The sequence below is a fragment of the Mytilus edulis genome, chromosome 5 (assembly GCF_963676685.1).
Source record: "Mytilus edulis chromosome 5, xbMytEdul2.2, whole genome shotgun sequence".
Lineage (NCBI taxonomy): Eukaryota > Metazoa > Mollusca > Bivalvia > Mytilida > Mytilidae > Mytilus > Mytilus edulis.
This window is the reverse complement of record NC_092348.1, coordinates 48,812,046-48,827,344: the sequence shown is the minus strand read 5'-3', so window position 1 is coordinate 48,827,344 and position 15,299 is coordinate 48,812,046. Positions and strand designations below refer to the sequence as shown.

Sequence of the window (15,299 nt, the reverse complement as noted above, 5' to 3'; positions counted from 1 at the left end):
ATTTTAAAAGGATGTTCCCCTTTTTGTAATTTTATCAGATTTGATGATGCAGTTTTCAATGGAAAATCTGAAAAAAAATTTCTACCAAAATCAAGAATGTTCTTCGGTTGTCATATTATGATCAATATTAATTTAATGAAACAAGAAATGTTGTTAAAAGATCTTTTATAAATATCTATGTGCCAGGTACAGTTTTGATAAAGCCCGAGCATGCATGCTTAGATAGTAGTTTCAGGGTATGTAATGGAAATAGGAAGCAGCAATGGTCTTTATCCAATCATTGCCTGTTTGTTGCTGGTGTTCATTGAGAGCATAAGGAATCGATCTTGCGAGTCAAAGTCAAAGTCGTTGTTAAAATCTCCCATCATCATCAAAAGGAAAATTTATGTCTTGTCGTTCCTATTTTCTACGTCTTTTTTAGAATACACCTGACAAATTGGAAGTGTCATTCATGTTTATCCACACGTCAAGTGGTTGACATGAAAAGTATTGTAAAAAGGAATCGATTTTAGAGTATATGTGATTATCAAGTTAAAGTATGTCAAAGTATGTTTACAAAAAAAATATATGGAAAATATTTTAAAACGGTTCTTCCAATTGCATAATGGAAACATATACTTGTGGCTAAAAATAGCCAGGTCACTTGAAATATAATACATTGAGATTAAAGATTTTACTTATACGTTTACATAAATATATTATGAAATTTAAAGGGAAGTTCGCTGTACCTTATAAATTTCGATTTACAAGGGAATTTCCCCGGTTTTCTTTTTAATCTTAAATGATTGAAACATGTCGGGCATATAGGTATATTTGACATAGTCAGTAAATAATATAAGTCTTAAAATTATAAATAATTAATGATTTTTGAAAGAAAATAACCGCTTTAGTTAAAGAATTTGATTAATAAAATTAAGCATTTCAAATTAAACCGAGATGATATCTAGAGCAAAATGACGATTGCTATTGTGTTGGTTAGAGAGCGACTGTCACTAATCATTTACATTCAAGTTACAATAAATAACGTTTTATTATTTTAAATATCACTTTTATAGGCTCGAAGGGTACAAAATTTTATTTGAAAAATCACAGTTTTATTCGAAATAGATTAAATTGGATTTGGGTGACAGGTAAAGTCTATGCAAACCCCTTCCATACAACAACATATGTTATTGCAAACAAATATGTAGGTTGCAGATTTTTTTCATTTAGACTCCGTAAACAAAGGCCTGCGGGACAACTATATCTTCAAAACATGTATGTACAGTATGGGAAGTTATTTGTAACTGAATGTTTGCCAACTTGCGAATGTGAGGACGATGATCTCTGCAAAATAATGTACAACAGTTTAAACTGATCTATATTGGGTCTGCAGATATAAAGAGAATACAACATTTTTCATCTCAGATGCAAAATATTCACATTAAAAAATGCAATGAAATTCATAACCAGTTTGTTCTGGATAGAAACAGATCATATTTCCTGTCATTACGTGTCACACATTGAATTGTCCTTTTTCAATCTTAGGCATTTTATGATTTAACCATCTATAAAGTGACAAAATCCTTCACACGTCAACTTGTTTTAAATTATAATAACAACATATAAAGGCAACAGTAGTATACCCCTGTTTGAAAGTCTTAAATTGATTGAGACAAAAACAAATCCGGGTTACAAACTAAAACTGAGGGAAACACATTAACTATGATATATAAGAGGAAAATAACGAAACAACAGAAACACTGATGGGAACAAAAAAAACAAATGTAGCACACACAGAAACGAACTATAAGATCACGATTGCCATTTCCCGACTTGTAACAGGACATTTAAAGAAAAAATAGTGGTTTGAACCTGGTTTTGTTGCTAGCCAAACCTCGCATTTTTATGGCAATGTTAAATATAACACTAAAATTACACCATTACATGACAGGAATACAGTACAAATAAACGCAAGAACATATACACTAAAAGTGTTTGTTAAAACTACCTCATGGCCGTCTAAGCTCCGAATAATCAATCGTTAGAATGATAATAAGTATATACTAGGAAACAAAAATGAATGCTGATAAAAAAGCACATACAGATACTAAGTGAAACCTGTTTTAAGAGAGCACTGAGTCTCTGTGACTCAAGGTAAAACTCAAAACTTCACTCAAAAGTGGTCTCATCAAACAGGTAGTATTTTAGTACAGATTCCACTTATATATGCAATGCACTCCAAAGGGAATTTAAATAAATGGTCTTATAAAATATGTTTTTGTTTAATAAATGTGGTCTCTAAGTCCGGTTTGAAATGTACGTAAACGGACTCGAAATTGTTGTAAATCGGCCAATACAAACCGTCACTCGTACTGTAAATATAACTTACAGATACAAGGTAGACTACTTCTCATTTCACACTTTCATTTATTGCTACATCAAGTCTCTCTTGTCTGGGCACATTGCTTATTAAAGAACAACCCAAAATCCAATATTAATTGATTGTTTGTTTCTTGTTATTTGTGGCAAATACCTCAGGACAAGCAATGTACAGTTAAATATGCAGCCATAATAAAGAAATATCCGTTATGTATTAGCCTAACATTCTAGCCGGCCAAACCTCCTCCTCTCGTCAGTGGTCGGCTGTGAAGTAGTGAGCCTGAACTTATTATGAGTATGCAGTTCGGAACGTGACAGTTGAAAACGATACTTTTAAAAATAAAAATGTGTAGAACCCTTGCATTCCGCTTATTCATTGAATTAAGGAATATCTCGTTCCGACATTTGTGTGAAACGCATTTTCTATCCTTTATTAGATAAGCCTTTGTAAATGCTAAATCGCTCTTTTAAATTCAAAAGTGCAGATATTTGTGGTAGATTTAAAACCATTTTTATAGGGTAATTTTATATATATTGCCGACCACAAGTCCTGGGTGCGTAAAGGTCTTTGAATTCTCTGATAACAAAATTTAAATCCAACTGGTTAAAAATATTAAAGCTCTTCAGCTACTTAAAATTCTTAATTAGAAAATCGTCGCTGATATTATCATAATATATGTGAGGGCCTAGATGGGTCCCTGAATTCTGTATTATTTTTTAATTTAGCTACTTAAAATTCTTAATTAGAAAATCGTCGTTGTTATTATCATAATATATGTGAGGGCCTAGATGGGTCCCTGAACTCTGTATTATTTTTTAATTCTTTTCTCTATTCTTTATATTTTAGCACATCATTGACTGTACTGTATATTTTGTATTCTCTATTTCTAATCTTCCTCTTTTTCTACTATTTTTTGTCTTTTCTTTATTTTTTATCCATTAATCTCAATTCTGTAAACCCCGTCCAGATATATATGACCTACATAAGTAAAAATGTCACATTTACCTTTCGCAGTATATGAAATATGTTATTGATATAACTTAGCAAAAGCCCACATGGGAAATCCAGGTAACAAGTTCAAAGCCAGGTACATATTTATCTAGAACGACAAACAATGTTTTTTAATCGTTTCGATCAATAAACAAATATGTTTACACAACTAGTCATGTGTTGTTTATTTATGATTCAATCAGCTGATTACAAATTGATGATGAAACCGTTGATTATATAAACTAATCTCTCTGGATATATATATATATAAATATGTCTTAATAAGGGAAAACCTCTTAGAAGCAAAAATAGATCATAAATAAGCAAAAACCTATATTGCTAAGCTTTATTAAAAAAGAGCACTGTATAACAATTTCTATAATGAAACATTACATTGTTTATATATAATCATATATGTATATTATTAGTAAGAAAGAGAAATGAGTCGAACGTACAAAGGTGACGGAGCAAAAATAACACTTAATGACTATATATATGATCAATGTATGCACTCAAAATGCAAAGAGATAGGACCGTTATCTCCGTGTCGTTTCTTTCACTAACGTGGTCAAAGTCTGAATATGATTTAAAACCTACAAGAATTCGAATATCAAACTGTCTCTATAATTATTGATATAAATTAACATCTTCTATAACACTTTTCAAAGGAAAAATGGTTTAAGACTTGGATATTGCATCTCAAGACAAAATTGAAATTAACAGGGTTTTGTCAGTTTTGTGAAATTATGCCTCAATGAGAATCTCTAACCAAAATGACCGAAAGATATGTATATAGCTCTATTTGCCCTAGAATATAAGTATATATTTTCTTGTGTACAATTTGGAGTTTAGTATGGCGTTCATTGTCACTGAACTAGTATATATTTGTTTCGGGACCAGCTGAAGGACACCTCCAGGTGCGAGAATTTCTCGTTGCATTGAAGACCTGTTGGTGACCTTCTGCTGTTGTCTGCATGCTCTATGGTCGGGTTGTTGTCTCTTTGGCACATTCCCCATTTCCATTCTCAATTTTATGTTGATTAAGGATGTCGATCCTTCATGTACGATATTTATTTCAGAAATACTTAAATATGAAAAAACCACTAAGTAAATGTGAATTTTAGAAAACACTGAATGACTTTTAAGAAAATGGACCTAGTGTGAACTAAGTTCTAGCCAGGAAATTGGTGCTACTCTCAGGTGCTACCTCTCTGTAAACTTCCCATAAGCATACTTCTAGTCTTATCGGTATTAAAGTATCAACATACACAGCCCCTATTAATATGCTTATCTAATGATTGGTTTTTTTTAATGCGAAAACGTAGGGAGTAACTTTTTAAAATGACTTCACGGTTTTGGTTCTCTCGGATTCTTGATCTTATAAAGTAATCTAAAGTAAATATGAACCGTTATTTTCTTACTTTTTGGAATTACTTAATGAATTTAAATATTGTTAAGACCTTAGATTGTATGATTTCTTTGTATGATTGTATAAGTATAATTTGATTTCGTTGGGTTGCCGTCCATTGACGTGCATTTTTCATATAAAAGTCACGACTCCATCTCTTTACGTTCATACGGCATATTTGATTGTCTGCATACTTCTCCCAACATTACACTTGTAAGGTTTGTCAGGTGTATAATATACAGTATATCCGTGCCTAACAACGAGTCGTCAAATGTTACCAATGTATTTCTATAAATTTAAGTACAATGGGACTTGAGAAAACTAAAACTTAATTATTCGACCGGGAATTCAAATTTCATGTCAATCTAATATCAAGGCATTTGAGCTCCCGTACATAGCCGTGCATCTTTAAATGGAAATAGAAACTAGATGGTTTATTTCTCGGTATTTCCAATATGATATAAAAAATCCACTGTTTGCTAAATGTTAATTGCTCAATTTTCCAATAAATAATTGATAAGGAACAAAGATTCAGAAATAGTTTGTCGGCTAATAAATATCTTATCAATCTCATGTACCGTGTTCTAAAATAGCTACATTAGTCTTAAATTAGCTATTAAGAAAGCGTTTTTATCCTGTAATTGAATTTTTGTAAGATCCTGCTGATGATCAACGCTATTTTGTTTTATTTGATCAATATCACCAGGTTTACATCGTCGTTGTATTATATCTAAGACTGAGCTTAACGGATTCCTGCAATTTGTGTAGGAATTCAATGAAATTCGTGTCGTTTGAACTATACAGCGACTATATCGATTTGGTGAAAACTCAGAACTCCGATATCAAAACTTATTTACAATGTGAATGATTATATCTTTTCTATGCATTGAACACCAGAAGGTTCAAGCTGTAACACCCTATGTCACAATAGTTTTCGAGATGAATGTCATTTTCAAAGGATAAGTTTAGGTTGTATGTCAGCAGTGGCGTAGCTAGGTCATTTTTACGTGTACGCACGACCCTTGTTGAGGGGCCTGAAGGCCCAAGCGGATCCAGGCCAAAGAACCTGTTGGTAGTAGATTAGCGGGGAAAAGCCTCCGAAAGTTTAGGCGTTATCGAGAATGACATATTACCATTCCTGTCAATGAAAACTCATCAATAACAACATTCTTTAGATCAAAAATTGTTTCTTTTTGATGTTTTATCTATTTATTGTGTTTATTTAGAGTTTAATGACGGCCATTGGCTTATACCAGTTACTTTCAAATATGATTAAAGCCTTAGGGTAAAGCACTCAATCAACGAAAACACATTTGCATGTGCAAATGTCGTAAATGAGTTGTTCAGGTGAAATATTAAAATTTGTAAAGGGTTCTCTATGGAACCCTGGTTCTCGCCTGGGATTTCTCCAAGCGAAAAATAATTTATCAGTCAATTGCAGGATTTAAAAAAATCAAATATTTTCATTAGATATTTTGTCTTGGTCAGGAATATTAATTTCATGACAAACTACGGAGGTTTATAAATTTATCACGAAAATTAACTCATCATAGATACCAGCTTTGAAATTTTGTACTTGCGCCAGACGCTCGTATCGTCTACAAAGGACACATCAATGTCGCTCGAAACAAATGTGACAAAAATTCCAGATCGTCTGATTTAAATTGCGTAAAGATATTAAAGTCTGTCTGTCATTATAACAGTTACACGGAAAATTGAACGAAAAAAAGTTTGCTTCTGAAATTAACCATAAAAAAAAACTTCAATAAAGTTTCATTAAATTCGACGAATGTTTAACAAAGTAATTGACATGTAACACATGTTAATCTCAGACTGTAAATGCAAAATGAAATTCCTTTTATCCATAAATTACGGGAAAACTCATCATATATAATTTCGTCATTATACTCTGGATACTCTATTGACCATCAACAGTTTTTGTCCAGCTACCGTAAAATTTTACGAAGGTTTGACAATTAAAGTTATTAATATCTTAAAACTTTAACAACATACTGAACCTAAATGTACATAGTTATAATATTGGCACCGCTGGCGAAATTTAGGATCGAAATGTCTCGCTTTTGCGACATAAATGGCAATGGCTCGACAAAAAATGAAAACCGCATATCGAATCTTAGCACATAATGAATTGCTTTAAAAAAAGAAAAGGAGAGTGAGTATAGAATTCACGGTATATTAAGACTTTGACAGAAAATGAACAAAAATATCATATGATAAAAATGTTTGTCTCTTTTATTCGCAATTACAAGCCATTGAAGAAAGACATAGAAGGTTGATGTACTATTATTTAATTCTTTTAATTTTATTGAGATGATTTTGTTTTTTGCCAAATTCAAGTGTACGCCCGGGCGTTTTGACGTAAACGTAGCTACGCGCATGGTCAGTTAGTACGTTTCTTGTTAGTCTGTTGTAAGTTTCGATTGAAGTACTTAAAAATCTTATGAAATTTTCATTGAATCGATTGTCAAATTTCGTCTTATGAAACTTCCTAGAATACATTATTTTGACATTTTCTTCTGTGAAAAGGTAGACCATAAAAGATCTTTCTTATCATGGATTTGTGTATACACTTAAATGTGTGTTTACTGCTGTAAGCATTCAAAAAGTGTAGCAAGGTATTATGTTATAGGGCAATGGATAAAGGCCTGGGACATGAGTTGTAAGAGTCTAAATTGCTTTATCCAATTTTGTTCTCATCATGACAGTCCATTATTTCATTAGCTTTGGCAGGTCTACAGTCCAATCATTGGTTCAGATCAGACCTTTTTCCTTCGTCTTTTAAACTATTTTTCTCCCTCACGTTCGAGATATGGAGCTACATATGAGGTTAAAGCCTAAACTGTTACTCCACTCCTTGCGTTGCATTGACGCCCTTCAAAATCCTGGATCCGCATTTGCATGACCTACTTTCTTGGATCAGATTCCAAGCTCGCCTAATGAAATTCAGAAAATCTACGAAACTAGTTTGCGTGGTCTGTTAAAAATAAATCAATTGAAGTGAAGTTTGCTGTGCTGTAAAAACAAAAAAATACAAACGCCTTTATTTCCAGTCAATTTAGTTTGAATGAAATGGTTTCTCCTGCAAAATGGCGCCAAATATGTTACTAAACAAAGTGGAGGGAATTCCGTTATGTTTGAGCGGTTATTCCAGTTTCTATTACCGTGTGTGCGGCAAACAAGCAGTTGTACAACATTTTTTTGTGAAAATGTTTTTCCGTTACAAATTACACACTTAAAATTCTTTTGAAGTGCAGTCATATATAAACAATTGGTTAATCCAGTTAACGTGTTTTGTAACATTAGAGCGTCATCATATTGTTTATTTCATGACGAAGCTTTGGTGATAACTTGACCACTTGAGGAATATACCGTGTAGGCAACATATTTGGCGTTGTTGGTTACACCTTGGCTCAAAGTTCCTTTTCACAGAATTATTAAAGATTTGCAACTGATGTGTAAAGTTCATCAATATTTTTTTTTAAGTTAACTTTTATGAAGTTCGTTGTTAGCCTATGTAAAACTGAAGACACACTCTTACGATTTTGGCGGCAAAACAAAATGGTCCGAATGTTTTGTGGCTGCATGACACAATTTTTGTACTTTGTATTTACAACTGTGAGGACCAGAATTAAGATTAGGACCACCAGGTCACAAAATATTTTGAGAACCTGGGCAAACTTTGAAAATCCTATATATATAACACTGAAATACATCGGATGCCTGAACTTCAAGTAAGACACAATAATCAAACAAAATTATAAAATTGAAACTTTGGTATATAGTGAAAAGAATATGTATCCTTCTTTCGTAGTGTCCCGTCACGTGGGACACGCAGTGGCGGCAACTCGAGGGCGGCAAGGCTTCTTGTATTCGGACAAGTTAACCTATATGACATATTTTAAGTTAATAAACTTCAACCACAGTTCGATTAATCCATCAAGTATATTAATTATAAATGTTTCTGCAAATATCTAAGAGTTAAATTTGCTGTATGGGAGTGAGATTTTTACACCTGTCAAAATATATCGAATCAATTCAATTGCAGATGCGGATCCAGGATTTTGAAGAGCACGTACCAAAGCAACTTAAGAACACTGTTTGTATAAAGCTTTGTTTGAGCAATTATAAATGCATGTAAAATATCAAAACCCCAAAAAAATGCCTACTATAGAAAGATAAATACATTAAAAACGCCCTGACCGGGGCGAAATAATTATGTGACTTCGTTATTCAGATGTATAGTATAGAATTTCATCATTGATATTTTCAGTCATACTAGGTGAATGATGTACACTTACTCGAGACATCTGATACAAAAGATAAGATATCGTTTTGCCTTTTGTTGTGGGGAAAATGTTAGATCGCATTTTCTCTTGCTACTCCTAAATTATCTGTAATGTATTCCTTAAATGTTTACAGTCACAGATTTAACCATAAAAATGCACTTCAGTTTTTTTTTATCTTTATCACCGTTTTCATTGTCTGGAGCCAGAGAAATAGAATACTATCGTATTAGGTCTCTATCTGTATAAAATATGCATGACCTAAAGATCTAATTTCCAAATACATGTCGTCTAGCCTTAAAAGGCATTTACGCCAGTCGGGTCAATAACATTTATCTTTTGAGCATGTGGCAATCTTAAAAGATATATTCGAATGCATGCGACCTTGGTTCCCACTGCATTTAAAATTAATGCAGAAGCCATATTTCATTCACGCATACCTGATTACATACGTTAGGGTTGTTATCATGAAGCTGTGCAGATTTGTCAAGCATGACTTGTAAAATGAGTCATTGATCGATATTAAGAGAACAAAGTACAATGGCTTTGCATATGACTCTGGCTAGTTCTTAGAGGTGACAAAAAAATACAGTGCACTTTGCCCTTCCTTATACTTACATATATATATTTGATCGCATTTCTATACTCATGCATTCAGTTTAAACCTGTTTGATATAAACTGTTATATAATGACATGAATGATAAGCAGATGTGACCTAAATAGCAAGTGTTGAATTTTAAAAAGCTGGGCGAAGTAATTTTCCATCTAGTTTTTCTTTGTTACTGATAATTTAAATATTTTAAAAAGGTGAATGCACTCTGCAAGAAAAAAACGTCCATGAACAAAGTACAACATACTGACATAAACCCAACACAACATCTGCTATAAATCAATATACATGTATAGATCAGTTTCTGCACCAACGTCAGCAAGTGAAGAGAATTGCTTTGATCCAAAGTCAGAAATTCAGAAATGTACATATATATATATATTGTAGTTACTCATTGCTACAGCAGACGCGGATCCAGAGGGGGGGTTCCGGGTGTTGGAACCCCCCCTTTTTTTGGACGATCAATGCATTTGAATGGGACATGTAATTGGAACCCCCACTTTGTCCTGGGTTAGGAACCCCCCCCCCCTTTTTAAAATGGCTGGATCCGCCCCTGTACAGACAGTGCAGTGATCATCAGCCAAACTTACTTTCCTCACATTTCTTGTTACTCCACAGAATAATGTATAAATTTGTTCATGTTTGTATTTGGATATTATCTCAAGTGAATATATGAATATAAATATGATTAATAATGTGAAGCTAGTTTTTCCAGTAACTTTTCATTTTAAGGTAATTCCTGTTGTTTATTGTTTTGTTTTCCATTGGGTTTTTTTTTAAGTTGAAGTTTCTTTTGTCTTTTTGTTTGATTTTTATTTGTGTTCCTGTATGTCACTTCGTGAAACTTTGGATTCCCAAGAAACATTTATGTAAAATAAATTTAAAAAAAACAATTTTATATGTGCTCATACTAAATTTGGCTATTACTTGCAATTGAACATTGCCAAGTTAAGAACTGATTTTTTGAAACCAGAGCCCTGCTTTAACAGGTCTCATAGACAATTATACCAACTTATTAATATCCTTCAAGTATCAACACTTACAAGTGTAAAACTGAAATAACTTAAATATCATAAACAACATACAAAAGTTTTCAATATCAAACTTTTAATACTAGTATGAAATCTATCTACACAGATGATCCATTTTCTTACACAATCAGAGTGAAAAAACAGTGGAATCTGTTTAAAGTTAGTAAAAATAAATACATTTACATATTTATATGAACATTTTAATTTTGTCAGCAGTATGAACAACCTGTTAATGAAATATTCCTGAGATTTGAATTAAGAAAAGTTTTTGTACAGTTTCTATTTTACATATCATCGTCCTCACTGGAATTTGGACTACCGGTCAAACTAAGGTTTCCAAATGATGCTCCGGCACGCTTCAATTTTTCAAGAATTTCAGTGTTTTTACGATAATGAGACAAAAGCATTGGAGTTGTTCCATTATATAGTTTATTGTCAATGTTTGTGTCTCTTCGGGACAGCAAGTAACTGACCATTTCAGAATTGCTTCGATCGATGGCCATATGGAGTACTGTTGCTCCACATTTACATTCTTTTGTATTTACTTGAGCTCCTTTCGAAATCAATACTTTCATAATGTTCAATTGTCCGTTGAGTGCTGATTCGTGTAAACATGTATATCCATTGGAATTTCTAATTTCAAGATTCTGTGGAACTTGTCTTACAGGAATTCTGTATTCGTTAAATTGTGTTTCACTTAGTTCAATAGGCCGCAATAAAACTGAAACCATGTCTATATCCCCAAGACGGCATGCAATATGAAGTGGTGTATCTCCATTGCTGTCCTGAATTTCAATATCGGCCCCGCCAACCATTAATCTCCGTGCTATTTCCATCTGATGAGTTAATGCTGCCAAATGTAGGGGTGTCTGCCACATATCGCTATTTTGAATGTCTAACCATACACACCCTGGTGCAAGCTTTATAAACTCAGATACGAGTTGTGTTTGTCGCTCTAAAATAGCAATGTTCAATAAGGTATCACCATCCTCGTCTTTTCCATATACGACCATAGCTTCTGGCGTTACTCTGTCGGAATCGATAGAACTGCAACTAGATCCCAATGAGTCTAAAGAATTGATTCTCATATCTCCAAGACGCTCTGAAATGTCACTGATCTGAAACTTTTCTTCAACATTAGAGGCTTTTTCGCATAAAATGTCATCTTCAATTTCCACGGATTGAAGTGATTTGCCGATTGCACTGTCAACTGAATCTAGTCCAACACCACTGTCTTTAGGATTAAAAGAATCAAAGTTATGTGTTGATTTAGACATGCTGGAAATTTGTGTTATTTCACGTCTCAGTTCTAAGTCACTTTTAAATCCTTGTATAGAACTAGATGAATTAACTGAATTGTATGATGAATACGCAGAGTCAAATCTTTCATCAGTTTGATGTTTTAATAATTGTTCACCATCAGTCTCGATATCTCCACCTTTATGACGACAATGAGCATCCATACTTTTCTGTGTAAAATTATATTCAAAATGTCGGACTATAACTTGTAGTTGCTTTGTGTTCACTTCTGGAACAAAATTTACTTTGTAGATAAATTGTACAACTCTCTCGATTAAATTCTGTTTGAAAACTGGTATTTACAACCGATGGAAATCCTTATATTTAAAACGAACAATAAGTCTGGAAAATCCAAGTGATTTAGATCAGTCACCTTTTGCGTGTCATTCAATCAATCGAGGAAGTTTCGAAGGGGGTTTCCCATCTGGTTTTCCCCTGTCGGTTATTGAGGTCAAACGAGGGGCGCTTATGGGAAATTTACTTATTTCATTTACATAGCAGAGAAGAGAAACTGTGGGAAACTACAAATTAAGAATTATTTTGATGAAATTTGGAATTCGGAATTAATCTTTGTACATTTTCATATTTTAGTATGCTGGAAATAAATTGTATGCAATATTGCTAAGTAAAAACAAACAAGGTTTTCCCATTGGTATGTAATGTGAATATATATCATTTAATTTAATACAGATAACAATGCTCAAGGTTTATTAAGTAGAATGTATATTACATACATGTATTCAGCAACAAATCTGTTGACTACATTCAGTCACACGTAAATGGTTGAACGTAAACAACTTATTTTACACAAGGGAATTATCCAGATAATTCTTAGATTTTCGCGAACGACTAGGAATGGTAAATAAAAACATGTATTGCATAAATAATGGTGCATATATTCAGTATTATCTTGTCATATCATTGACCTAAGATACGGGATCATTTGCAGGGAATTACAATCATGAAAGTCAAATGGTTGAAACTTATTATATCACTGACAACATTATTTTTATATAATGAATACAAATATTTAAATTATAAATATGATGTAGCTGCATGGCCAGTATCGATAGCAGAATGATGTAAATTTACAAGGCTTGGCTAGTAAGCCGTGAGCTTTAGTGGAGGAGGCCAGTGGTCAAAACCAAGACTAGTATTTTTAAGAAACAAATTTCCAAGCAAATTAATCACACGGCTTCATGCCCTTCCCCAATAACTGTAAATTGCATGCCATTTAGTGTTCATGCAGCTTATCTTCCATCAAACCGCTGCTTCTTTTTTAATAGCATTTGATAGGGTGGGGTACATCAAGTAGAGCCCCGGAATACCATCTTGTTTACTGTGAGGTCTGTACAGCTGGTGTATATACCTAAACAAATCTTGAACAGAAAGGATCAAACATGAGACCAAGAGATTAATGATTCCACTGACTCTAAACACCCGGTTATGTCCGACCCGTTTTTTACTTGAAAAAGAATGATGCAAAGAATTTCATTTTTTTCGTGCGCTTGAAGTAAGTTGCGCGGTTAAACTATACGGATTCAGCTTTTGTCGAAAAATTCAAACGAATTTATTCAACATCATAGTCTGGTTTACAGCTTGTTTAATTTCATGAATCGGTTATTTTAAAATAAAAATTTTAAAAGCAGATTTCACATAGAAACTTTTTTTTACATTTAAGGCTAAAATGCTATATTTTATAGGTACCAGATTTTAGTAAGAGTGCATTAATTCGTCGTCATTTCTTTTTGCAGACGACTGAAATAAATATATTAACTTCTGATCATGAACTCTGCTTTCATCTTTTTTCAAGTCAAGCTAAAATTTTGACGTGGGGTTTCTTCAAAATCTATCAACGTTTTTTTCAAAGATTATTTTTATTGCATCCTAAATCTCTCTTCGTTTGTAGAGACACTAGGTCTTTCCCATGTCCATTATATTTAGAATTCGAACATACTTCAAGAAAACAGACGAAAGATACTATAAAGGGGACATTCAACATGTTCACGACGAGTAATTGACGGGGACTGGAGACGAAAAACTCAATGAACAACAAAGTCCACAAACAATCTACATAGAAAACCGGTTGGCATGAACCCCACCAAGTACCAAATGGTGGCCCAATGTGTTCAGGAAGGATAGGCAATCTTTGAAATATTCAACAGATTAGTCCCCGAAAATTTAGTAAAAATTACGATCAATTTCAATTTTGATAAGACTTTTTGTGATTTTTAGCTTATATAATTTCTTTTCAAAGAAGAAATATATATATATTGTCCTGGGTTCATGGAACAACAAGACCCGTAACTGGTTAAGGTTTTCAATTTATTATATAAAAGTTTATTGTTTAGCTTCATGTACTTTCTTGGTACGTCAATGTTACACTTGTGATAGAAGGGAAGCAACTCCTGTCATTTTGAATTACTGTACGTATTACACGCTAATTGCAATCTTTATACAGTCAGCAAAACTAAACAAACACAAACAAATTTGCTTTCCGTTTCAACAGACATAATTAGATTACAAAAGAATCGCAACACGTAATATTCTATGTCTGTCCATTACGATAAAAAAATACTTATTTACGACTATACATAATTATTTCTGTAGATACGTAATTCGATTTGCCGGTAAATGCGTAATATTGAATTACGTATTAATAGAAATGCTTATGTATATACGTAAATAAATAATTACGTATATACAGAAATAATTGTGTATATACGGAAAAGAAGTAATTCTGTACAACGAAAATAGTTCTGACCCTCAGTTCTGTACAGATAGGCGCAATTCGATTTACGTATATATATATATATATATATACTGAAATATTCGATTTATGAAATAACAATTATTTTTATGCCCCACCTACGATAGTAGAGGGGCATTATGTTTTCTGGTCTGTGTGTCCGTTCGTCCGTCTGTCCCGCTTCAGGTTAAAGTTTTTGGTCAAGGTAGTTTTTGATGAAGTTGAAGTCCAATCGACTTCAAACTTGGTACACATGTTCCCTATGATATGATCTTTTCTAATTTTAATGCCAATTTGAACCGCAGCATACTGATCCATACTATATGATATCGTCTTGAACTCCTTATACAGAAATTACATCGAAAACGACAAACATGTATCACAAGTATATGTGCATACAAAATTAAAATCGGGACATTTTAATACGTTTTTGATCAAAACATGATTGTACATCCATGGCATCGTCTACTCTCATCGGAAAAGACGCTGACATTCGTGCCATATCATATGGTTTATCACCGTTTTTTTCTTTATCGTTACAAAAA

The 15,299-nt window shown here is 33.0% G+C and overlaps 1 protein-coding gene across 1 annotated transcript; it reads right to left on the bottom strand.

Annotated features, from left to right (window-relative positions):
• Positions 1-10,765: 10,765 nt before the first annotated feature.
• Positions 10,766-14,559, bottom strand: LOC139523842 (NF-kappa-B inhibitor alpha-like). The gene has a single exon (XM_071318172.1). It carries the CDS (start codon positions 12,167-12,169, stop codon positions 10,991-10,993), a length of 1,179 nt encoding a protein of 392 aa, XP_071174273.1. The 5' UTR covers positions 12,170-14,559; the 3' UTR covers positions 10,766-10,990.
• Positions 14,560-15,299: the final 740 nt, after the last annotated feature.

Coding starts and splice junctions, on each gene's coding strand:
- LOC139523842 (XM_071318172.1), bottom strand. CDS start 12,169: ATGGATGCTCATTGTCGTCATAAAGGTGGAGATATCGAGACTGATGGT.